This window comes from Dipodomys spectabilis, unplaced genomic scaffold, assembly GCF_019054845.1.
Source record: "Dipodomys spectabilis isolate Male_0828 unplaced genomic scaffold, ASM1905484v1 ptg000115l, whole genome shotgun sequence".
Classification (NCBI taxonomy): domain Eukaryota; kingdom Metazoa; phylum Chordata; class Mammalia; order Rodentia; family Heteromyidae; genus Dipodomys; species Dipodomys spectabilis.
Window position 1 is genome coordinate 7625794 of NW_024870792.1, and position 26707 is coordinate 7652500.

General features: G+C 35.1%; 1 protein-coding gene across 1 annotated transcript in view; it reads left to right on the top strand.

Moving 5' to 3' along the window:
* The window catches only part of Col5a2 (collagen type V alpha 2 chain), a 146449-nt gene that overhangs the window by 64963 nt on the left and 54779 nt on the right, over positions 1-26707 (top strand). The window contains exons 2-8 of the mRNA XM_042688346.1: positions 8416-8640; positions 10972-10985; positions 16286-16318; positions 17233-17265; positions 19457-19510; positions 22917-23027; positions 25207-25284. Coding sequence (XP_042544280.1) covers positions 8416-8640; positions 10972-10985; positions 16286-16318; positions 17233-17265; positions 19457-19510; positions 22917-23027; positions 25207-25284 — 548 coding nt within the window. The remainder of the gene's footprint in view (positions 1-8415; positions 8641-10971; positions 10986-16285; positions 16319-17232; positions 17266-19456; positions 19511-22916; positions 23028-25206; positions 25285-26707) is intronic.

The window sequence follows — 26707 nt, forward strand, 5'->3', positions numbered from 1 at the left end:
GATTGTAAGTTATAGAGTTAAGTTGATTCTAAAAATGTCTTACATATTTAATTTTATGCTCATCTTATACATATTTCTCTTAAAATATAAAAATAAATAATTTATTTTAAAAAGAATAAAATGCATGATTATCTGAAATGAATAATATTAATAAATAATTATTCCCACATGCTCACGTATGTTTTGCTCTTGTAGTTATGGCCCAGGTGTGAGTAAAGAGCTAAAAGTAGATTCCCAGCTGGGCACAGGTTGCTCATCCTAGTAATCCTAGCTACTCAGGAGGCTGAGATCTGAGAATCGAAGTTTGAAGCCATCCAACCAAGAATGTTCATGAGATGCTTATCTCCAGTTAATCACAGAAATAACCAGAAGTGATGCTGTGGCTCAAGTGGTAGAGTTCTAGTCTTGAGCAAAGAGACAGTGGCCAGGGCCAGAGTTCAAACCCCAGCACTGACAAGAAAAAGAAAAAAGAAAAAGAAAAAAGTGGATTTCCTATACCTATGCAATAGCCCAGGACTGAAGCAAACAATTTTGCATTCAGTAAGGTCTAGATATCTTTTTTATATTCTTACAATTTCAATAGAAAAGCCCCTTTTTATAAGTCAGAGTGTTTCAAAATGATTGTACTACCTATAGTGTTTTAAGCCTTAAGCTAATGGTTAATATCAACCAAATCAGTTCATGAAATATTGAGCACCTATTAAGATCTTCTTTTAGAATTTTTAGAATTTTAGAATTTTAGAATTTCCTAACATATTAATGAAAAGTAGTAGAATAAATAAGATCTGTCATTATAAAGTTATAGTTCTATTATAAGGAGCTAATAAATACAGAAACTCAAATAATATTCAAATTTGAAAGAGAAAATTACTACATTAGAATGGGAGAAGAGAAATGAAAGAGTGAACACCATGTATAGTGTTACATGTGTGTAAGTTCTATACTCAGGATATTTAGACAGGAGCATATGAAGTTTAAGAAGATAAAAAATAAGTATAGGCTAAGTGTCATAATTTTAAAGGTACAGGATGATTTTCATTTTTTATAAGATGGTAGTATAGGTTTCGTGGAGAAGTTTACATTTGGCCTGAGATTTCAGGAATTATATCTGGAAGCTGAATACTCTACAATACTGAGAGCTATCTCCGCACTCCATAGAAGCCCTGAACACTATGAAAGGAGATGTTTAGTTCTCTTTATTTTGAGCAAGTTTATGGAAAAGAATAGGTAGTAGAATGTTTTAATTCAAAACTGTTCATGTATTTTAGAGAGACAGAGTCTTTTGGCATAGCACCTGTATGTAACTTAATCACTAGAATAAATATTAATTGTATGACTATGGTTTGCCATAGAAATTACCACAGAAATTCTGAATGTATAGAATGTAAGTTTGAGCCAATTCTCTTCATGGTATTTTTGCAGCTGTTCAAGGGGTTGAGCCATGTGGGATATTTTTTGGGAAAGGAGGGGGCTGAAATGCAAGAGAAGTCTGAAAGTTGTTCTTCCAGACAGAATTGTAGATGAGCATTTCATGTGCAGTGCATGTAGTTTTAGTTTCACATCTTGGCCACAATCATTTATATTTCCCAATGACACATGGAAAGAAATGTAAGTAGTACTGAATATGAGGATATTTCTCTTTTTTTCCATTTTAAGTAAAGTAAAACCAGATTTTCTAGTTAAATGAAAAGCCACTGTATTTAAAATTGAAAAACATTTCTGGGGGGATTTCAGATACTACTACTCTCATAGCCAATTTATAAATTTGGTTTTGTTTGGATGTGTTATTGAAATTCTGTGTGTGAATTGCTTCCTCTATCTTCTTAGATTCAAGAAAATAATTAATTGGTAATATATCACCTTTGAATATAAAATGAAATTATCCTTAGTGGGTTAGAAATTTAATTCATTTCAAGTAATTATTGAGTAAAATACCATTGAACATTCTTCAATAATTTTGGGTAACTGTGACAAAACTCTTGAAACAAACAACTTACAAATTTGCTCTGCCTCACAATTTCAGGGGTGGTAGTCCATTGTCTTGGTAACATTGCCTCTGAGCTTATGTGTGGAAGGGCAGAATACCATGGTGAAGAACATGTGGAAGAGCAAAATGGCTTACCTCATGGCAAACAAGAAGGGATCAGGGATAGACACAGCAAAGACACACACTAGTAACCTACTTTCCAAATAAGTTCAACCTCTGTCTAGCCCATTTAGCTATGAACTCAATAATGGATTTATCTATTGATAAAGTTAACACTTTCATGATCTAATCACCTCACAATATAGCTACCATCTGGCCACCAAAATCTGGCACACAACAAATGCCAGTTTATACAATGAAAGAGAGGAGGGTACAGCAAAAGTAGCAATTGGAATAAGCATCCTAAAACCAGGTTTCAATATAGGATCTCATAAGAATGCAAAACTGTGCAGTAGACTGAAGAAGAAATATATAATTCAATAAGAAATATATAAATCCCCACCACCTGGTACTCATGCAAACAACCACCCACCTACTATTTCATAGATAAAGCTTCAGGGTTAGGTTGAAAAAAATAATTGTACAAATATGTGACACCTCCCTATCAATTATTCCTGGTACTTCATATGTTTCTGTTTCTTTAATTTTTTTTTAACACTTTAAGGACTGGATATAGAGAAAGAGAAATCATAAATGTGAGATTGTTAGCATGTATTCCTCAGGGGTGTAAATAGTAAATGAATGCACTCCTTTGTCTTTCCTTTATAATGGTAAAATGTACTCTAGAGCAGAAGTAAAGAGAAGGTTTCCTGAACTCAATCCATCAGCTAGGGCTATGTGGGCAGGTTGCATCTGTAGCTTGGTTCAGAGAGACACAGAAACTGCTTTGTTGCTGCTTCCATGGTCCCATGAGCCGATAGTATCATGGGTCCTTCAAAGATTTCTACAGACTGGGAAAGTTTACAGAATGGCAGGCCCTGCCCCCCACCCCCCTTCACCACCTTAGCCCAGATTAACTAGGTCAGCTGAGTCAGGAAGACAATTGTTCTAAACTATGAGTTGTGACTGACACATTCCTCTTCCTTTTTGATACAGAGGTGTGTACTTGAGATACATTACAGAAGAACCACCATGTTATCCATTTCATTTTAATTTGAAATGGGGGCCTGAATTACATGTCTTTCTGTGGGAAGTGTAGTAAGCATTTCAATTAACTAGTTTCTTCCTACTCTCATTTATACACATATCTCTGCTATCAACACATTTATCAAAGGGTGATTGTATGACCTTAGGTGGAAGATGACTGAGATGAACACTGTCCTGAAGCCCAAGAAGAAAGTGGTAAACATGATGTGAAAAACACTTGTCTAAAATATGTACAATAATTATATAACTCATGAACAGTCTTTACTTTGATGACACTTGTCTATCACAATTCAATAAGAATGCATAATTTTGTCATACACATATATGTGTGCATATTACCTTAGTTTTCTACAACAAAAATAACTCCAGTTGGCCAGGTACTGGTGGCTCACGCCTGTAATCCTAGCTACTCAGGAGGCTGAGATCTGAGGATCTTGGTTCAAAGCCAGCCTGGCAGGAAAGTCTGGAAGACTCTTATCTCCAATAAAAAACTAGAAAACTGGAAGTGGTTCTGTGGGTTACGACTTGAGTTGAGGAGCTGAGGGACAGCACTCAGGCCCAGAGTTCAAGCCCCATGACCGACAAAACAAAACAAAACAAACCAACAACAACAATAAGCCCTCCAGTTAGTTAATGTAGAGCCAACTATCTCTGGGTCAGTCAGTTGGTTTCAGTTTGGCCATTTCTATTCAGACTTCTTTGCCCATGTATAAAAGCTGTGTATGAACAAATGGAAATGCAGGGTGTGGCCCACAGTTGGCAAGCAGTAGTTCTAAGAACTTGGTTTCCAATAATTTATTATAATAAAGTGGTTGGTTTGGTCTGCCATCTAGTGAGTACAAACTGAATTTTGACTATTAAACTTAAAAACAGAAGATTTATGAGAAGACATGAAAGCATATGAGAAGTACAGGACATTAGAGCTGATTTCAAGTAAAATGTGGTCAGACAAAATATGTCTCCTCTTCCTAAGTTATCAGTGCCAGGACTTTTGTGGGGATGACTTCATACTGGATTCAATTTGTTGGAACATTTGGTAAAGAGCAAAGAATTTTGTAGCTTGACAGACAAAAATTAGGCAAATTACAACATCACACAAGTTCAAGAGTGAAAAATATTGTTAGTTCTACCAGCTCTCTTAAACTTTAGGGAAGATAAAGAAACACTAGTAGCAAATTTAAAAGAGAAGAAAAGAAAATGTGAGTAGCTCAGTATAATGGTTTTAGAGCTCTTTGTTCAGATAGTGCAAAAATATTTGTTTAAACAAATCCCTTAAAACACAATGTTAATACATGCAGAAATAAACCTAAGCTTTAGATATCAGCTTATATTAATTTTTATGATTTAATTGGGAGAGCCAGAAGGATAAACATTGAAATTTTTATGAGGTCATTTGAAAAATTCTTACATTCTTATTTTATTGTCTTGATAAAATAAATTTTTCTTGATAATTTTACTGCGGTTTTTTTCAATAAATTGGCTACAATGTTGTTTATACTTTTCTTTTGACTCGGTGTCTCTGTAAGAAACAGAAAGGGCAATATGATTATAAGATGCAAAACCACCATGCAGAAACAAGAAGCTTGCAAGACACACCATGTTTTCTACTCTCTATTTCTGTGTACACAGCTTTTGTTGAGACATGACTCTAGAGACCATCACTGAGTGTTTGTACCCTCCATGATGTGAGTGGATGCTGTACTGGTGAAGGGAAGGCATGATGGACTGTCTCTTTGCCATTTAAAAGCACTCCAATTCCATTTCCATATCATTTTAAATTTAATTATATGTTTTCAGGGGAAAGAGACCAGTGATGAATCAGAGGATAAAACTAGCCTTCAACATTGTCATTTAAAGAAAGTAATACACTGACCCGCTTTTATGCCCCTTGCATTTAAGTCACGAGTCTTAAACTCTCAGGAAGAAAGTGTACTTTTTAATGTATTAATAGAGGACCAGGAGTGCGATTTCCCCTCCCCACCCCAAGCTGGAAGAAACTACAGTAACAAGAGCAAGTTACCTTCTGAGGTGTTTCTCCCACAATTTAAGGACATTAAGATTACAGCTTTACCACATGCCATCTTGTTTTTGTCTTTCATGTTATCTTTCTACTGCCTAATACCTTTTTTTTTTTTTTTTTTTTTGGTTGGTCGTGGGGCTTGAACTCTGACTCTGGGCTTGGGCGCTGTCCCTCAGCTCTCCAGCTCAAGGCGAGCGCTCTACCGCTTGAGCCACAGCGCCACTTCCGGTTTTCTAGTGGTTTATTGGACATGAGAGTCTCACGGACTCTCCTGCCTGGGCTGGCTTTGAACCATGATCCTCTGACCTCAGCCTCCTGAGTAGCTAGGATTACAGGTGTGAGCCACTGAAGCCCGGCTGCCTAATATCTATTTTTGTAAGAAATATACATATTTGCATAAAATATAACATAAATGGTAATATATTTTACTATTGAACTTCATATTATAATAGAATTATACATTAGAAAATTACATATTGTCTAATGTAAAATACATTCTGCATATAATTGATTATTTTATTATATAAATAAATATCATGTATATGAAACATACCATCTATATGGTACTCCATGATGAAAATATACATTGTGTTTCTTTTTTTTTTTGTTTGGTCAGTCGTAGGGCTTGAACTCTGGGCCTGGGTATTGTGCTCTACCACTTGAACCACAGCGCCACTTCTGAAAATATACATTTTGAAGGACAGAGTATATATGCTTTCAAGATTTTACACAGAGCCAAGTTCATACTCGTTTAACCACCCATAAATATTTTCTTTTAACAGTAACCTCTCCCTTAGCTGCTACTGCCCATGTAGAGAAACAGAGCAAACTGAGCTGGTATATCTAATTTTTAGAAAAAATTACCTTCTTAATTGCAAAACTTAATGAACTACGTTATATTTAATTTAGCTTCTTAATATAATGGTTCAAAGGACCATGGTTGCAAAGACCATGATTGAGAAATTTTTATTATTAAATACGCTTATTTTAAATGACTTAGGATATTTTCATCACAGAACTACATTGTTTTAATCTAATTAAATGTCATTCAATCTCACACTACTTATTTGATGTCAAAATATCAGATTGTGTTTTCAGAATATCCTTACCGAAAACCATATGAAAACATAAATCATTTTTCTCTTATGGATAGTAGCACTTGATACAGAAAGCCAATGATTTTGACTAGCTATTTACTGCATAGTTAAAGCCTTTTGTTCTGAAAAAAACAGGTAGCAAACTTAATGTTCTCCTTATAAATTAGTATGTAGATCAAATGGATGTAGTGTTTGAGAGAAAATTTCAAATTACCAAATTTCTGTGATTAAAGACCAAATATATGAAGTACATTAAGAGAGAAGGCAGTTTGAAAGTGTTTTTTAGCTTTATTCTAATATAATTCATAAATAAAAATTATATGTTTATTCTTGAGTTAAACTGGAATCACAGTTATCTATAGTTCTACATTATCATTTGATTATACATATATGTCAAATTATTCTTCTAAGATTATAAATATACTTTAAAATATTATATTTTATGAAATATAAAGTTAATGCTATGCAATTAAGTTAGTGAACCATAATTTAGGTTTATTCTAAAGTTAATGCTATGCATTAACTACCTTCCTTTATTCTTTCCTTCCCATCTTCTTGTTTATTCAACAACTAATTATTAAATGGAGGTTCTATGGAGGATTAAACACCAGAAATGCAATATTAAGCAAAACTATATCTTGTCCTTAACCTTGTAAAGTTTGTTGACTCATAGAGGAGATAAGAAAACTAAAAAAATTAAATAAATAGATAATACTACTTATATTTCATGAATTACATTAGTGAATTTTGCCTGGTTCTTCAGTTTCATTACATAGCACACATGCTAGCAATGAATGAATGGCTGACTGTGAGGGTCTTCTTTAAGACCATATCATTTGGGTGAAGGAAGTATGATTTATGTAGGACAGTGATGACTTGGAGGGAGATGACAATTGTGCAAGCAGCAAGAGCTAGCCACAAGTTCTTGATAAGAAGCAGAGAAAAGAATGAGAAAACAGGATCAATTGGTTGAAGGATTGGAAAACAAAACCTTTAGCCTTGCGGAAAAAGAATGTTGAATCTAACTGGGAAGTGCTTGAAGTATTTAAGCAAGGCTGTTGTGGTCTGCTTCATGTTGGGACGTACTGTCATTATGTTTCTCATAAAAGTTGCAGTGAAAGATATAATGCGTGATTCTAAATATTATGTGAACTAAACTGCTACTACAGTGTATACATATGTGTGTGACTATTTTCCCAATCTTCCTTAAACTTTTATCTAAATATAATAAAAGTGATTGGCAGGTAGTATGTAATAAAATATGATATTGTGTTTGTTGTAACGTCTAAGAAAATTATGCAAAGTAATTACCTGTGTGTGTTTTGTTTCTGATATAGTTTCTTAAGTGCCTGTAGTTTAATGGCTATATGAATTTTTTCACTTTATTTCTAAAACAAATTTTTAAATAATTTTAATGATTCTGTATATCTTTCCTTTGAAATTTGTCTTCAGGATACACAAATGCATACTGCCTTTTGATGTAGAATTTACTAATTTAAAATCTTAATGAACTGAAGGTCATGTAAGTTTAACTAAATACTAAGATTATGTATTCTCTTTAGGACTATTCTTTACTCTCCCTTTTTAAATGGGTTCTTTTTTTATCCTTCTTTAGTAATATATTTGATCAGTTGTAACTTCAAAATAAAATCTTAGTTGGGCACTGGTGGCTGATGCCACCAGGAGATGGAGATCTGAAAATCATGGTTGGAAGCCAGCTAAGGCAGAAAAGTCCATAAGACTGTTATCTCCAGTTAACCAGCAAAGAGCTGGAATTGGCACTGTGGCTCAAGTGAGAGAATGCCAACCTTGAGAAAAAAAAAGTAAGGAAAAGCACCCATACCATGTGTTCAACCCAGTACTGGCACAACAATAAATAGATAAATAAACAAATAAATCTTACAGGAATCACTCTCTGGTTAAAAAACTATGCCATGCCTGTTTTCTATCACTTTTTTCTTCCTCCTCCAGGGAGAAGATGTAAATATTATAATCATTTCATCATGAATTGTGTATCATGTTGTAAATACTAATCTCTGGTTGTCTGTGCAGAAGGTTCTTTATTTCTCAGCCTAGAAAGAGATGATTCATTGTCTTAATTATTTTGCATTTTCCAGCTTTCAGAATGCTTACTTCTACTTTTGTTTTCATTCTATTTTTTTTAGATGCATTTGATGAAGAAATAGCCTGCACACAGTATGGCCAGATGTACTTAAACAGGGATGTATGGAAACCTTCCCCCTGTGAGATCTGTGTCTGTGACAATGGAGCCATTCTCTGTGACAAGATAGAGTGCCTCGAAATGCTCACCTGTGCCAACCCTGTGAGGCTCAGCGGGGAGTGCTGCCCCACATGTCCAGGAACAGGTGGAGATGGAAATAACAATTTTGGTAAGAATGCCAAGGGCTAGCTCAGAACTGAGCCAGTGACACCTGTATAGCTGTGGACATTTTGCTCACAACGTTCAGCAATTGAAAGAGTAATCAGGAACTGGGAAGGTGGCTCACTGGCAGAGTGCTTGTCTTGCATGCATGAGGCCCTGGGTTCGATTCCTCAGCACCACATAAGCAAGAAAAACAAAAAACAAAAAGAACCCGAAGTGGCGCTGTGGTTCAAGTGGTAGAGTGCTTTCCTTGAGCTGAAGAGCTGAGGGACAGCGCCCAGGGCGAGAGTTCAGGCCCCATGACCAGCAAAAAACAAAAACAGAAACAAAAACAAAAACCAAGAGTAATCAGAGCATTTTTTTCCAATGACTTCTGATATTAATGATTTTGCTCTTTTCCTTTATCTAACATTACATAGAAGCAGACAACAAATTCCTATACCAACTTTTCCATAGGGAAAAGTTTCTTTTATCAGTCATGGAGTTTGAACTCAGGGCCTTGGAGCTGTCCCTGAATTTTTCTGTTGAAGGTTAGCATTCTCCCACTTTGTGTGGTGGTTACTTGGAGATTAAGAGTCTCACAGACCTTCCTGCCCAGGCTGGCTTTGAACCACGGTCCCAGCAGATCTTCAGCCTCCTGAGTAGCTAAGATTACAGGCATGAACCAGCAGCACCCAGCTCAAATGTAATTTAGTGCCAAAGCACCCTCTACTATATTGTCCTATAAATGTAGATTGCTTATAATGTTGGCTGTGTAAGCCAATAAAATAGATTTTGGGACCCTGCATCTTGTATATACATTTGTCTAATTTGGGGAAGGGAAGGTGAATAACTAAACGCTGAAACAAGGACACAGGATGACCCATTGCAACAATGATACCCACAAGACAGTATATTGGAAATGAACTTTACAACTTCTGGGGGAGGGGGGAGTAAAGGGGTGGGAAAGGAAAGGGATAGTAGGAGAACATCAAGGGAAGGGGTAACAATGCTCGACAAGAAATGTGCTCATTGTCTTACTCATGTAACTGTAACCCTTCTGTATAGCATCTTTACAATAAAATAAAATTTAAAAAATATAAAGCGAAACAAAAATACTTTAACTAAACAATATATGCAAAAGATATTACTTATTTCAGTAGATAACCTATGCTAGAGAGGCTTGTGTATATGAAAACATGCTCATATTTATGTATTTCAATTTACATGAGCTTAATATCAAACTTTACATTATTTGAGCAGTCCTGAATGCTGACTGATGAATGTCATCATCAAGATAATATGAAGAAATTATGTTGAAAATCCCATTGAAAATAACAACAAATATAATATTCAATAGTATGTGTATAGAAATTTATAGCAGTAACTTACATCTTACGTCTTCTCTTGACTATCATTCAATGGTAGCAATGTGTTTCATAAATACTTAACAATTTTCAGCAACGCGATAAAAGACCACAAGAACTAAAAATAAGACATGTTATAGCTACTTAGCATGTCATCAAAGAAGACTGTGTGCTTTTGCACAAAGTAATTTGGTAATGTTGGTGCAAATATCTGAAAATACAGTAAATATACAGTTTCCTCTAAATAGCTGGTCTCCAACAGTGGCACTCATTAAGAGGGAAAATGAGCCAGGTGCAATTTGGCTCATTCCTGTAATTCCTGTTTCTTAGGAGGCTGAAATCTGAGGATCATGGTTCAAAGCCAGCCCAAGCAGTAATGCCTGTGAACCTCTTCAATAAACTACAAAAAGAAAAAAAAAGACTGGGCGCCGGTGGCTCACACCTGTATTCCTAGCTATTCAGGAGGCAGAGATCTGAGGATTGTGGTTCAAAGTCAGCCCAAGCAGGAAAGTCCATGAGACTCTTATCTCCAATAAACCACCAGAAAACCAGAAGTGGTGCTGTGGCTCAAGTGGTAGAGCACTCGCCTTGAGCTGAAGAGCCGAGGGATAGTGCCCAAGCCCAGAGTTTAAGCCCCACAACTGACAAAAAAAAAAAAAAAAAAAAAAGAAAAAAATATATATAAAAAGAAAAAAAAAAGAGGAGAAAAGAAAAGAGAAAAAAAGCCAGAAGTGGAGTTGTGGCTCAAGGTGGTAGAGCAGAGCAGTAGCCTTGAGCACAAAAGTTCAGGGACAGCACCCAAACTGGGTCTCCAAAGGGATACATTACTTTGCTTTTCACAGAAATATTGATCTGAAACAACTTTTAAGTTCTACCTCCTGTTGGATTGATAATTTGTTAAATTCTGGCTACTCAAGAAACATACTATTGTAACTAAATATCTAGTGTATTTTCATAATCATAAAATAACACATGTATTATCTTTTTTGCAGGTAGAGGAAGAAAGGTAAGTTTGATTTTGCATTGTCTCTTTTTCATGATCAGAATTCTTTCTAGTGCTATCGATACAGATCTGTGCATTGAAATGATTACAACGCTTTTAAAAGTCCACAGTACCATGCAAAGCACAGTTAAGCTACTAGATAACAGTTCTATTCACCTTATATTCAACTTTGTTCAAATTTCCATTTCTGCTAGAAAGTTGTGGATGCTATAGGGACTGAAAATATGGCTTACTTTTATATTCCTTGTACTTGTCACTGTGGACAATACATACTTATATATATTAGAATTTTGATACACAGATTTAGAAGAGACAAAAGAGAAAAGGAAGAGAGGGACAGGAGGAATGAAAAAAGAAAGGAAGGAACTAACAATGTTAATTCTATTTTGTTACATTTGTAATCCCTCTTCCATTGATTGAGAAGAAAAGATCCATAATAAATTTAAATTTTTTCTAAAACATACTATTTCTTTCTCTTTATGTAACTTAAATTTCATCCTGGAAACAAGCTTCACATTCATGAGGACACTGAGGTGTTAGATCTATGACCCTAGTATAGCTGACAAGCTAGGTCGCATGTCATTTGGATATGATATTCCTATAGAGCAAATAAATTCTTTCTCCTTGTCATTGTCTCAATTTCCTAGTTAAACAACTATTGCATTTACTTCATCTAAACAGGATATGTATATATGAGATGTGGATAACTAATTTAAATTTTCTGTACATTTGCTCAGCATTGAACTTCAATAAAGTGATTTTTCAATTAGCAAGATAAAATAATGCTATGGATAAACAGAGATGTTATAAGAAGGAAAACCTGGCCACTTTATCACTTTTTGGTTCACAGTGCAATACCATAAATATGTCTAATTTGCAGAAATTTAAGTAAACAATTTGAATTTTGGTTTAGGTCTAAAGAATAAGATTCAAATATGATTTCACAATTTATATATCCAAGCAAGAATCAAATGAAATGTACAAGTTTAAGATTGGTTTGAAGCAACCTACATGGATGAAAAATAGATAGCAGAGAGATGAAATAGGAAAAAGAAAAACAACTGCAGTGAGATCGTCTCTGAAATAATAACTTTCCTTCAGTTAGTACAGACATGACTTCCAAAGAGGCAATTGCTGGGCTGTGTCTTTTACTTCTGTTTTTTAAAGGTAATGAGTGAGAGCTGGGAGATGGGCATATTCAAGGTAGTAACCTTGCCAACTTACCATGCTCAGATGCTTTACGTGTTTTCAATTTTTACCATGTATCTTCTGAAATGTAAGAGCAGAGCAATGTCATAATGTGTTTTGTCCTTAGTTTATAACCACATTGATCTTAATCAACCAAATTTATTTAATCATGCATATTAACCTTCCCCCCAGATAATTACTGTGCTTCTTTTTAAAATATTTGTATTGTGCTAATAATGGTAGAAATGTTGTGAAGCCATGATGGACACAGTATGGCTGCCACCATGGCAAATCTACCTGGCATTCTTTGATGTTTGTGTAAACCTCAGAAATTACATTTGAAATCTGAGCACCTGAACATGTTTTTCAGTGAATATGAAAAAAATAAATTTATTAAAATTATGGACATATCCATTTTCACATAAATTAACTCATGAAAAGCTTTAATTGATAAAAGCAGCAAAAACAACATCTGTGGCTTATCTAAGGTAAGATCTATCATAGAATCATTGAAATCTTTATTACCAAAACACAGAATCTGATAGTTAAGCATTTAATCTCTTACAAATAATATGAATTAACAGAATGCTTAAATAAAAATGCTTAAATAAATAAATGTTTAAAAAAACTACAATTTAATTTAAAAAGATAATTAGATAATTAAGCTCCCCTAAACATAAAAGAAATAAAATCTACATTTTCCTTGTTAATCCCTTGAGATGGAAATTTTACAGTATTTTTAACAGGCGAGTTTTCCCCATTTCCAGTGAAATAATTCCTCTCTTGTTTGCTAGAATTATTCCAGAATTTTTTCAATATTGTTTTCATAAATCCATTCCCATTCTCTCCCCACATACATATACATCTTTTATAAGGAAAAATTTTTATTATATTTTGTTTAAAAAATGCAAATAGTCCAGAAATAAGCCTTTTTTACTTGGAAGCCCACATACGTTGGCTGATTCTCCCTCGTGTTCGCTTGTGTTGGTTGTCTTTCAATATTTTTTATTTACTTTTTTCTTTTTCTGTTTTTGGCGATGAGTGGGAGGTGGGGTGGGGGTGGAGGTCCGTGGTAGGGCTTGAACTCTGTGGCCTGGGCGCTGTCCCTCAGCTCTTCCGCTCAAAGCTAACACTCTACCATTTGAGCCATAGCACCACTTCCGGTTTTCTGAGTGTTTTATTGGAGGTAAGAGACTCCTGGATTTTTCCTGCCCGGGCTGGCTTTGAACCGCGATCCTCAGATCTTAGCCTCCTGAATATCTAGGATTACAGGCTTGAGCCACCGGCACCTGGCAATCTTTCAGTATCTTGTGTTCCTGTCTTCAACTTAACTTTTTAATTGTTTTGTGCCAGTCAGACTAGCACAGCCTGGGCACTGTCCCTGAGCTTTTGCTTAAGACTAGAGCTTTACCACTTGAGCCACAGCGCCACTTCTGGGTTTTTCTGTTTATGTGCTACTGAGGAATCCAACTCAGGGTTTCATGCATGCAAGGCAAGCACTCGACCGCTAAGCCACCTTCCCAGCCCCAACTTTACTTTTAAGGAACTACTTTCACAGGGTCATTTCTCTCTTCTGAATTCACATCTATTACCTACAGAGGGGACGCTCCCTCAGTCAGTAACTTTCATCAGGTCGCTTTTATTCTCACTTGAACCTATTATTAACAAGAGAAAAAAAGCTTTAAAATTTTCTCTTTATAAAACACTTTCAGATATAAGATACTATTTGAAATATATTATTAAGTTGTGCTTTTCAGGAGTATAATTTGGTGGCATAGATCTAAAGCTTGTGTGTGTGTGTGTGTGTGTGTGTGTGTGTATTCCTTAATCATATAGTTAAATTCCAGAAACATCTTCTGATATTAGAGATAAACTCAAATATTTATAAAGAAAGACATTAATTATAGTGCTTTTCAAATGTATAAATGAAAGCAAAGCCTTAAAGTTAAATACTGAAGTATTATTTGAACCAGAATTAACAGACACATAGAAAAGTGATTGAGTGTTAACAGTAATTATACCCCAGGTGTTGAATAGGATATTTTTTTCTGCATGTTCCTCTACTTTCATAATTTCCTACTACAAAATAATGTTTTATATTATTTTATAATCATATGAAAGTATAATATGTATAAAAGGAGAAATTAAATAAGCTAGATCTAATTCCCCTTATTGTTTGGGTGTGATTGTTGAATTCACATCAGTTTTCTCAATTGCCTAATAAAAGGCATTGTTTCATAATATGCTATTGGAATTAGATACACTCAAGAATAATTTGTTGTGAATTTTTCTGAGCTATAATTAGAAGACAAGAAGCCCATGACATAATGGTGGCCTTGCTGAGTACAAAATCTGTTGAAGGCAAATGCAGAAATAACACAAATTGATACCTGTAAAAACAGAAGTGTATAAAGGTATAATTCATCCAATGTTATTTAAACTACGTGCTAGATACTAGGCAAATTTTGAAATTCCAAAGTTCCAACTATCAAATTCCATCAGCACCTATTATATCTGCTGTATCTGTTAGCTTTTTTGTTATTTTTAAATTATTATTGTGAAAATACTGTAAAGAGGGGTTACAATTACATGGGCAAGATAATGAGTACATTTCTTATCAAGCATTGTTGCCTCCTCCTTTCTTTTTTTGTTCTTTCTTTCTTTCTTTTTCTTTCTGGGTCCAGTCGTGGGACCTGAACTCTGGGCCTGGGCGCTGTCCCTCAGCTCTTCAGCTCAAGGCTAGCGCTCTACCACTTGAGCCACAGCGCCACTTCTGGCTTTTTTTTTCTTTTTGCTTATGTAGTGCTGAGGAATCAAACCCAGGGCCTCATGCATGCAAGGCAAGCGCTCTACCACTGAGCCACCTCCCCAGCCCCTTTGTTTTTTGTTATTTCTATGTGTATTTTGTTATTTATCTATTTTTACTTTGTTATTAACTATTTGTACTTTGTTGTTTTTATGTCCTATTTCATTATTTTTCAACATCTTTCTTAGACATTTGAGAATTATAAAATTCCACTTATTTTACTGTTTCTTTTTGTAAAATTAGTTTTTGCTCTTCCTCCCTCTTCCTATTCCCCTCCCCCACCCCCTCCCCCTCCCCTCCCCCCCTTCCTCCTTTTTCGTCTTCTTCTTTCCTTTTAAAATTATCTTTAAGTAGTTGTACAAAGAGCTGCCATTTAACAAAATAGGATGAGTATAATGCATTTTGATCAATGTCGCCCCTTTCATCATTTTCACCCATTTCTCCCAACCCAACCCTTCCTTCATATTTCTTAATTTTGCAGGATATACATTGCATTCTTTGCTTGTATTTCTCCTCATTTTTCTTCATTGTCTACCCTTCTCCTTCATACCCCATCTTACCCCTTTTGAGTACTATTTTCTTGGTGTCTATTTTGTTGAACTTTGACTTTGCCTTTCTAAGGAATTATAGTTTGAGTTCTCCCTTGAATCTACCATATTTTAGTTAATACATTTGGGTATACTTACATACCACTCAATGTATTTATTTATAAATTTATACGCTATTAAGAAAACAATATCAGATGCTGGTGAGGACGTGATCATAAATGAGCCTTAATATTCTATGGGTGGGATTGTAAACTTGTTCAACCACTCTGGAAACTAGCATGAGGTTCCCCAAAAGACTAAACATAGAGCTTCCCCATGAACTAGCAGTTCCACTCCTGAGTATATATCCAAAGGAATACAAACCATGGTACAGTAAGGCCACCAGCACCACCATGCTTATTGCAGTGCTATTACCATAGCCAAGATAGGGAGTCAGCCCAGTTCAGTTCAAGAAATGTCTTGAACTTTTCTTGCATTTTATCTCTTTGGATTTTCCCCCCAACAGAACTTTGTCTCATATCTATATCACAACCATTCCTCTATCTTTTTTTCCCTGTAAAAACTGGCACAACAATTTTACATGTTTTATGTTAGACTGATTAACTTTAGGACTTGTATACCAAATGAGTGTATTTTTATGAATGATATATGACTCTATATCCTAACAATTGATCATTAACTTTTTCTCTTTTTTTAATATGTCATAGAACTTCCCAGTGTTTCCATGGGCTACTGTGATTAACCGAATTTTTTTTCCATAGGGACAAAAAGGAGAACCAGGATTAGTGCCTGTTGTAAGTATATGTAAATAAAATGCTTTAAAACATAACTTTAGTATACTTTTATGTTATTTTTCCTCTTAAAAGATAAAAATTAGTTATTTTGTAAACAAGTAAACAAAAGCAAGATAAAATATATTTAAGTACTTAATGCAATAATTTTCCATATTTCTAACTTCAATGATTCATATGACTAAAGGTACAAAATCATATTTTCATAAATAGGGAGAGTTAATATTAGTAAGAGTATAGCAGTTTAATGTTCCATGGGTTGGGAACTAAGTTATCCTTTGGTCTTGGTAGATATTGAATGTTACCTCACCATTTTAAAAATGTTTATAGAGATGTATATGTTCAGTTTTCAACCACCTATATCCTAAAGGAATTATCAATCTATAACTGCAAACTATAAATTTTATTTGGCAATGTTTACATTGTTGTTTTGCCTTTAAATCTGCTTGTTTTTCACAAAGAATACTTACCATTTAAATCACTCATTTTGTTTTTCTTCATGTAAAGTCACTTACACAAATTTACTACATCAAAAATGCCAATGTTTTACATTTATTTGTCTGTTCAATTTATGAGAGAGATTACTGCACTATCAGAATCACCATTTTGCCTTTAAGTTTGCCTTCAAAGAAACAAAAGCACAGAAAAAAATGAGCCCTCAGTTCTTGCCAGGATTTGGATGGCATCTTGGCTCCAGCATTGGTGCGCTTAATCATTCTACTAGTTTTGCCTCTCCGTAGTAGTGTTTAAATTTGATAATATCATAATCTACAATTCACAGAAGAAATGTTGTAAATAACTTCCATTTGTTTAGATGAAACATATTTTTGTGATTTTGGTTTTATTCTTATTTGACGACTGACGCTTCTAAATCTCTGTAGAGACTTTATCTTAACAATGTTTTGCTTGTTGTTTAGGTCACAGGCATCCGTGGTCGACCAGGTCCAGCAGTAAGTGCTTTTCTCCACTATTCATGATGCTATTGTGTTCACTAGGATACTGCAAATTGCTGTGGCATCCCTAAAATGAAAACTGCATATATATGTTAAAAAAATCTTGTTGTTTTTAGAACATCTTGTCTTGAATCATTTTTTAGTTTAGGCATTTTTTTGCAACAATAAACTCTTATTCATAGAGAATATTTCATTAAATTTTTCTCCTCTGTTTAGTTTTGCTATTGGTTATGTGAAAGACCAAGCCACTTGTAGTCACATTGCTAAGTTTATATTGACCTTATTAAATTAGCAAATGTAACAGTAATATTAACAAATTATAAATTAGCAAAAGTAAAAAATAAAAGTTAACAAATAATATTTGTTATCTGACTCTGATTAAGAGTGAATTGCTATGATTTGTATAAATTACATATTGCAGTAGAAGTTGAGAAATTGGATATGGAAGTGGTTACTTTTAGATTTAGATACCATTTTTTTCTGGTTTGAGTTATTAGCAGAATGCATAGCTGCATAGATGGACAATACACTCATATACACACATTCATCCATATTTATGCAAATTTTATTCAGTAATTTATTCATTAATATATTTATGTATTGGTGATACTGAAACATGAATTTAGCACCTTATTGGTAGGCCAGCTCTTCATGCCCCAGTCATTTTTGCTTTAGTTATTTTGTGGATAAGCTCTCTCATTTTTGCTTGGAGCCAGACTCCTGCCTCTGTCTCCTACATAGCCAGATGCTAGGCATGATTGTGTGTACTATCGTATCAGCTTGTTTGTTGATCAACCTTCACTAAATTTTTGTCTGGTTCTCATCATCTCATCTCTCTAGTAGTTAGATTATAGATATACATCACCATGTCTTACCCTCATGTTAAACTTAAAATACACAAATTCAGGGTCTGGGAAGGTGGCTCAGTGGTAGAGTGTTTGCCTTGTATGCCTGAGGCCCTGGGTTCGATTCCTCAGCACCACATAAGCAAAAAGAAAAAAGCCAGAAGTGGCATTGTGGTTCAAGTGGTAGGTAGAGCACTAGCCTTGAGCTGAAGAGCTCTGAGGGACAACGTCCAGGCCCAGAGTTCAGGCCCCATGACCAGACCTCCCCCCCAAAAAATACACAAATTCAACTTAAGTAAAATAATAATATAGCTTGAACCTGCTTACATTAATTCTTGAGAAGCTTTTGCTTTTAAACAACATTGTTGAGCAAGATATATTATGTACACATAGAGTTCCAGCTACTCAGGAGGGTAAGACAAGAGAATTTCTCAAGCCCAGGAATTTGGGACAACCTGGACAGTGTAACAACAACAACACAATCTTTTTAAAGAGTAATAACCACCCACCCTATCCTAGAAGCATCATTTCCCACTGGGGAAAAAGCCATTTTAAAATACTTTCATCGTAACACCATTTTAGAAAAACAGCTGTTGTTTTGAGAAATGAATAATGGAAACTATGATTTGAAAAATTAAGTAAGTCTTAAATATACAGTGGAAAGAATAGTATATTTTAAGTTGAGTAAAATATTATGATGAAATGAACAGCTGTTGTGGAGTGGAAGGCTTTTCTTTCCACTGCTTCAACAGGAGATGAAACTTGATGAGCGTTCTGTGGTATCATCTGCCAAGGTGAACTCATACAGATAATTCATCATTTGAGGTCTGTACATTTATGGGGTTTTTCAACTCTGAACTCTCAAGTTTTTGTGCCCACAAGATAGCTAGAAAATTAGTGATTATAGACAAACTAATATACTTAGTTAATTGTGGTCTGTGATGCTATAATTTTTTGCAGGCCCTCAGCTTTCTCTGTTACAATAAACATCCTCCAATGGACATGTAACTTTGTATGTGCATACCTTTGTTCCCCACAGTGTACAACTGCATGGAATTAGATATGCAATATTTCTATTTCTAAATTTCATCTTGTAAAACAAGTCTTTTAAATAAAAACACTCAAAATGTAAATGTTTATAGAAATAATCATCATTGTTGGAGGGAAGGAATGGTAGGGGAAAAATAAAGGAAGAAGCAACAATGCTCAATTGGAAATGTACTCATTACCTTGTTCATATAACTGTAACCCCTCTGTATAGTATTTTTACAATAAAAATGTACAAAAAAGAACTACAATGTACTGAAAAAAAAGAAATAATCATCACTTACTCACTGTTTTAGGGCCCTCCAGGATCTCAAGGACCAAGAGGAGAGAGAGGCCCCAAAGGAAGACCTGTAAGTAGATGGGGAAGGTTCATTTTTACCACTGGGTCCCAAGAAAGCCAGTCTGAACTTTGTTCCCTGAGCGCATCAAGGAGCCACCTTCTTGCCTACATTAAATGCACAAAGAATTCTCCTCATGAGTAATTAGCTCTCCTGATTTAGAGGAAATTACTTTGTTATTATCTTGATATAGTTTGTGATTGTAATTTACTTTCTATCTTGTTTAGACCCAAGGAAGAGAATATGAATTGGGCATGCATGAACATGTGTGTGTGTGTTTGTGTGTGTGTGTGTGTGTGTGTGTGTGTGTAGAGTGGTGATTAGACATTCATGAAGCAAGATGACTGTTGGCAGATGCTATCTAGAACATATGTTCCTCTGTTAATACGAGCAAAGAGTGTTGTGACAACAAGTGTTTAACAATTGGATTTCTTTTCAAAAGCTGTTATTTTAAATGTAGCATTTGCTGATTTCCTTGGTGTTAATATTCCTATTCTAGCTGTTTCCTAGCCTCCAGCATTGTATCACAGAATACTTATAGAGGAGGTCTGAGTTTTAGATCTCAAACCTTCTGCAGGGACTGTACTAATGCTATTGCTGTCAAAATGCAGTGTAGTGTTAGAATCATAGATACTACTTTCCTCTTCCTACTCCTAGTGCTATTAGACAGTGCAGAAGTGTCACAATGTGCAACACAGTTGTTCAGATAATTTCTTTTTCATTGTGGGACATTGAATATCTCCACCTACTAGATGCTTCCATCACCTCTCAGATTGTGACAACTAATAATGTCTCTCAGAGTTTCCAAATTCAGGCAGATTTGAAATTGAAAATTGAAATTAACACAGAAAAGTCTTGTGAAGCTATCAGTACTAGCCAATGAGCATAATGAATGTCTTTCATTACATTTCTTCAGTCTTAAATAGATTGCCCAGGTTACAATAGTGAGTAAATAAAACTCTATCAGGAGATAGATAGCCAAGGAGATCGGATTGCATATGTTACTTAATCCTTATGATATATGTGTGTACATGTGTTTGTTTTGTGTGTGTGTATATGTGTGTGTTACTGCTAATCAGCCCCAGAACCAAAAAGTTCTTCCCAATTCTGTCATGACTCTTTGCTACTTGTAGATGTTGCCACCTAGTGGTCAGAAACAGTAATTTATTGTTGTAGATTGCTACACTCTGTGCTGAGCATCTGGATGATGGAAGGGAATGATAATAAATAGAATTTTTTTACCTTAATATGTTCATTTGTAAATATAAAAATATATGAAAATGTATGTTAAACTATTTCAAAATCATTTATTTTTAATATTTAATGTTATAAAATTATAATGTTCAGTATTATAGTTGTTCTTATCAATAGTAGTCTTGGTTATGTTCACATAATTATGGAATTTTTCATGAAATCAATTTTATTGATTTTTAACTTCAGTTTATGTAAGACTACAATATTGTGCAAGGTATTTTAGAACAATTTTGGGAAAATACAGCATAGATTCTAAAGTCAGAGAAATTGTGTGTTATCTCCAGATCACACAGAAATATGATAATTATTTTACTAATCACACATTAGAGGAATTAGAAAACAGTAGCTTTAAGACTACATCACTCAAAATTTTGTCTACCTATCTATATAGACAGTAAACATATTTCCATGTTCATTAAAAATGGCATAGGGAACTAAGATTATGTTTAGCTCATGTTTTTGTATGTGATATTAGATAATTATCATCATTTATCAGTTAAATATTATAAAACATGTTTTTCATGCCAGATTCTATGAGTAAGCCAGATTCTTTGTCTTTGCTACCACTGAAGATATGCATTTCCATGAATGCCCACCAACATATAATCTAGGAATCCTTGTTAGCAATAAAAACCTCTAGATGAAAAGTGTAGCAAATTATCAGTAGCTTAAGAATCAAAAGGGGGGTGATGTTTGTGGTGTGTGTGTGTGTGTGTACACACACATGCACATAAATCCTGGGGCTTGAACTCAGGGCCTAAGCAATATCACTGAGTTTTATTTTTGTTTTTGTTCTTTTTGCTAAAGGCTAGCATTCTCCCACTTGAGCCACAGCTCCACTTCTGGCTTTTTGATGGTTAACAGGTATAACAGTCATAACTTTTCCTGCCTAAGCTGGCTTCTAACTGACCTACATATCTCAGTCTTTTTAGTACTTAGGATTAAAGTTTCAAGCCACCAGCGCCCAGCAAATAGAGTTTGGTTTTGATAATGAGAGTAATTTGGTAATGAGAGCTACTTCTGTTTGAATAAATTATTTATTCTACTATTTCAAGAAATAAAGAATCTTATATGAATGTTTGAATATATCAAACTATTATCAACTTTATAGTATAACTACTATGCTACTCTTCTCAAACTATTATACCATCATATGCGAACTGCATTCTCTACAGCATCAGTATGCCCTGTATTACTCTACCTGCATCACCAGATCATATTTGAACTGGTGGCTGACCAGTAGACACTCTTTTGCTCAAGGTAGCTAATGTTCTTTTCCTATTAATTACTAATGTATCATTATTCTCAATTCTCACTCTTACTGATAAAAAACATTGTTTTATAATACTTTGTTCCTTTCCTTTTGAAGCTTGTTACGATTTTTTAAAGCATTAACAAGTCAGCAAATACTTGAGAAGACTTGTGGGAATGATGAGGCTAGGGGACTGAGCTTTACAAGAATTGAGGACGTGGCTATTCCCTAAACTGCCTGAGGATGTGGGCTGGAAGGGTGGAGTTTGGCAACTAGAAACCATTGCTCACTTTTCTGAGAACTAGACTTGGCTGGATCATTTTTTGCCTTTATTTCTAATTTTTCATTGGTCTTGTCTACTTTTCAGGGTGGGAAAGGATAATAAAATGTGCCAGCCTAAAAGTACAAAGATTGAAGTGTGAAAATGTAATGCACATGTCCTGAAGGTCTAGTATGTACCAGGAACTATGCAAAGCATCAAGCACTTAGAAATAAATATAAACTCAACTCACAGCTCCAAGCCAAGATTATCTCTATTTGGAGGAAGTGGGTTGGTAACATGGTTAAAACAGGCAGATTCATAGTTAACTATAATCAAAGACAGACAGTAAACTTAGAATTTGTTTTTAAATACTTTTGTGCAACAAAGCAAACAAATAAGGAGGCTCAGACTGCTGCTACACTGAAAGCAGTTTTTAAATGATTCTAAGAAAAGTAAGGCCTGGTGATTTACCACATGAAGTAAAATTCTTACCTAGACTTTACCCTATAATCGAAAGTCTGATCAGTGTAAAATCAACAGTGTTGATGTAGCTGATGGTCACAATGGCCTTGAAGAAGGAGATGATTAAAGCCATCTACCAAATACATGTTTGATCATGGGTTTTGACTTTCCTGGCTTTGTTTTTCTAGGGTCCCCGTGGCCCTCAGGGAATTGATGGTGAGCCAGGTGTTCCAGGTCAACCCGGTGCTCCGGGGCCTCCTGGGCATCCCTCCCACCCAGGACCAGATGGCATGAGTCGGGTGAGTTGTGTGTACTGCCAAATATCACATGGAGGTAGTGTATTCAGTTATAAGTTTGTCATTATGATTTTTTTTTTTGCCGGTCAAGGGGCCTGATCTCCGGGCTTGGGCACTGTCTCTCAGCTCTTCAGCTCAAGGCTAGCACTCTACCACTTGAGCCACAGCGACACTTCCAGCTTTTTCTGCTTATGTGGTGCTGAGGAATGGAACCTAGGGCCTCATGCATGCAAGGCAAGCACTCTACCACTGAGCCACTTTTCCAGGCCTTCATTATGATTTTTGATGGAGTCAGTTCAGAAAACAAAATGTGGAGTGAATGTTTCCCTGCTCTGGAATACCATGAAAGGATCTAGAGAGAAGTGTTGGAAAATTGAAAGTGGCATTTTTTCAAGTGGTGCTTCAGAGTTTCTCGATGTCAGTTCTGGGCTCTGAGAATTATTATTTTTTAGTTTTTTTTATTGTTGTGAATTTTTTCTTTGCATGGGTTTTAATGGACAAGCCTTGCTTACTGAGGAGCTAAAGGAGAGATCTGATGCTATGCTTCTGTCACAACCCAGCCTCAAAATGTTGACAAAACCAACATCATATCCTCTAACCTAGAGGCTTGAGGCTTATGAGAACATCATATGTGAGAAATTTGTGTTAGATGATTTGTCATTGTGACAAATTCCAGAGACTTATTTTAGCGAGTAGTTTCAGAGGTTTCAATCCATGGACAGTGGGTCCATTGTGTGTGTACCTGTGGTGAGAACATCAAGGCAGAAAAACTTGTTAGAACAAAGCTCCTTACCTATTATGGTGGCGTGGAAGCAGAAAGTGCAAAAGATAGGGCCAAAACACAGGCCAGTAAGAGCACATTGCCTGTAACCAGCCTTCTCCACTGAGCAACCCCCTGAAGTTTCCAGTGCCTCCCAATAATGATATCAAATAATGAATCCACTATTATATGACTTCACTGTTGAAAGAATAGACCTGTCCAATCATTTCCCCAAAGCCCTACCTTTGAGCTCTGCATTAAGGATCAAGCGTTTAGCACATGAGCCTTTTAGAGGAATGTTTTATAACTAAATCAAAACAACACTAATAAAGCTATCTGATTATTTCTTAAATTTTTGTTTCTAACCTGAAGTATAATCAAATACCTCTGTGGTCTCCTTTGAATTCTTAGTGTAAGAAGTATAAGGCAGTTAGTGTTAGATTGCATAATATAATAAGGGATCTTATGGTATCTGAGTATCATTTTTATTTTATAAAACTTAGCACAGTTTCTCAATTGATTGTGGAAGAAATTGCCAACTGTCTTTTAAAAATGCACAGTTTTTTTTAGCAATAAGATCTGGAAATTTATATATCTACTGGATTGTAGGCAAACAGTTTAAGAGAGTTTGTTTGCCAAGGGTTTTTTTTTTTAATGTGAATACAGGTAAAGCTGCTTTAATCTTTTTAGAACATTTAGAGATTCATTAAAAAGGTTATAAAATGTTTACAATTTACATAAATGCAATTCAATGTTTGCTAGCCATGAACAAAGAAAGAGGCACAGGATCTCTTTAAAATAGTCCAATATGAAATCTGGCATCTTTAGGACAAATGTTTAAAGGCATCTTTTGGGCTTTGTTTCAGTGTTTAGTGTACTCTAATCATGGAAGACAATCAGATAAAGAGGCTTAAACCTGAAATTCATTAGCCTGAGAACTCATCAGCATGAACTGTGCTTTTATTAGGTGTCAGATGTTTGTCCCACTTCAGCTGTTCTGAATCTGTATACTTCAGAAAATGCTCTAAGGAAGAATGGTCTATCAAAAGCATACAATAAAACCTACTAGATACTAAGTTGGAAATTGCAGGGAGGAGAGGGAATGGGAACTGGGAAGGAAAAAACTGGGACAGGATGAGGGAGGGAATGAAATTGTTCAAAAGGAAATGAATGAATTACCTATGTAACTGTAGCCCGTCTGTATATCACTTTTATAAAAAGATTTAAAAAATCTCAAAAAAAAGCATACAGCTTGACCAAATAGCTTGAATCTTCCATCATGCTTTACAGTGAAATATTTAAAATTGTTCTTAGGAGAGTCATTCTGTAAGGATTACATAAAGTACGCATTTTTCAATTTAAAAAGAATGTTGACTTACATCTTTTACTGTGGAAATAATGTCAACACATTGCTTTTTACAGCCATTTTCAGCTCAGATGGCTGGGTTGGATGAAAAATCTGGACTTGGGAGTCAAGTCGGACTCATGCCTGGCTCTGTGGTAAGCATACTGTAAACAACACTGCTCAAAACTAAAGGAAGATGAAACATGAAAAAGAAGCTTGAGTTACTTTTAAGAAATAATGGATATGCACGATGCATGCATGTATCCAGCCAGCCAGTTTATCAGTTGTTCCTATTAGCTAAAAGCCCAGTGTAGTTTGGGTCATAGCCAAGCAAAGCACACATGGACATTACTGAAGATCTTTATATCTATTTTAGTTAATTCTTGAAGTCTTGATTTTAAAACATATACTTATCACTATCACAACAAAAAACTGTTCCTTAATAGTTAAAGATCCCATTTTATGATGTTATAGATATATTATTTTGACAAAATTTTGAAATAAGTGGTATTTTAATACTATGATTTCATCATTTTGGATATGTTTCAATATTCCCTGGATGTCTTAAGTACTTCAACAGCTCTGAGGTTCTCTGGAAGAAGAGCACTTCATCATTCTTGAACACTTTTTTAGTTCATCAATTGCCAGACAATTCCATTTGGGGGGAGGAGGCAAATACCTGGATATAATCTCAGTGAATGAATTAACACTTTTAAAACTGAATCTTTCAAGCCGGGCGCTGGTGGCTCACGCCTGTAATCCTAGCTACTCAGGAGGCTGAGATCTGAGGATCGTGGTTCAAAGCCAGCCCGGGCAGGAGAGACCATGAGACTCCTATCTCCAATAAACCACCAGAAAACCGGAAGTGGCGCTGTAGCTCAAGTGGTAGAGCGCTCGCCTTGAGCTGAAGAGCTGAGGGACAGCGCCCAGGCCCAGAGTTCAAGCCCCACGACCGACAAAAAAACAAAAAAAACAAAAAAAAACTGAATCTTTCATATTCTTTCTGTCATAATTCCAAATCATTCCAGATTAATGAAATTCAGGCCTTAAGAAATAAAGTCAGACCTCATGAATAATGCGCCCCCTCCCCCATGATTAAGGCTAGGATTATGAATGCCTTAAACATTGTTTATTTGTATATTTTTTAAAAATTCCTAGGGATTTGAGCTTATCCTGCCATGTTTTTCTGAAATAGCTGATTTTTTTTTATCTATTTGAAGTTTAATTTACATATGTGCTTATTTTAAAAGGGCTTTTAAACTTCTTCCTAGACAAAATACCTGATCAATGCAAAATAAAATTGTTTTTCCTATGAAACACACTTGATTTTAATTAAGTCAGGTTTACTTTATAAGCCTGACAATTAAAAAGTTGTAGACATACATTGTCATACATAGTACTGAATATTCTTAAGTCTTTTGCTTCCTTTACTTTCTTTTGGTAGTGCTCTGTTTATTTTTCAAATGAGGGAAGCCTCTGCTGATACTCTCAACAGACACTGTATGTACAAGAAAGAAATAATCTAGGAACCTCATTGCCCATTTTAAATGGGTACTGAAAATAATTTAGTCCCTATTG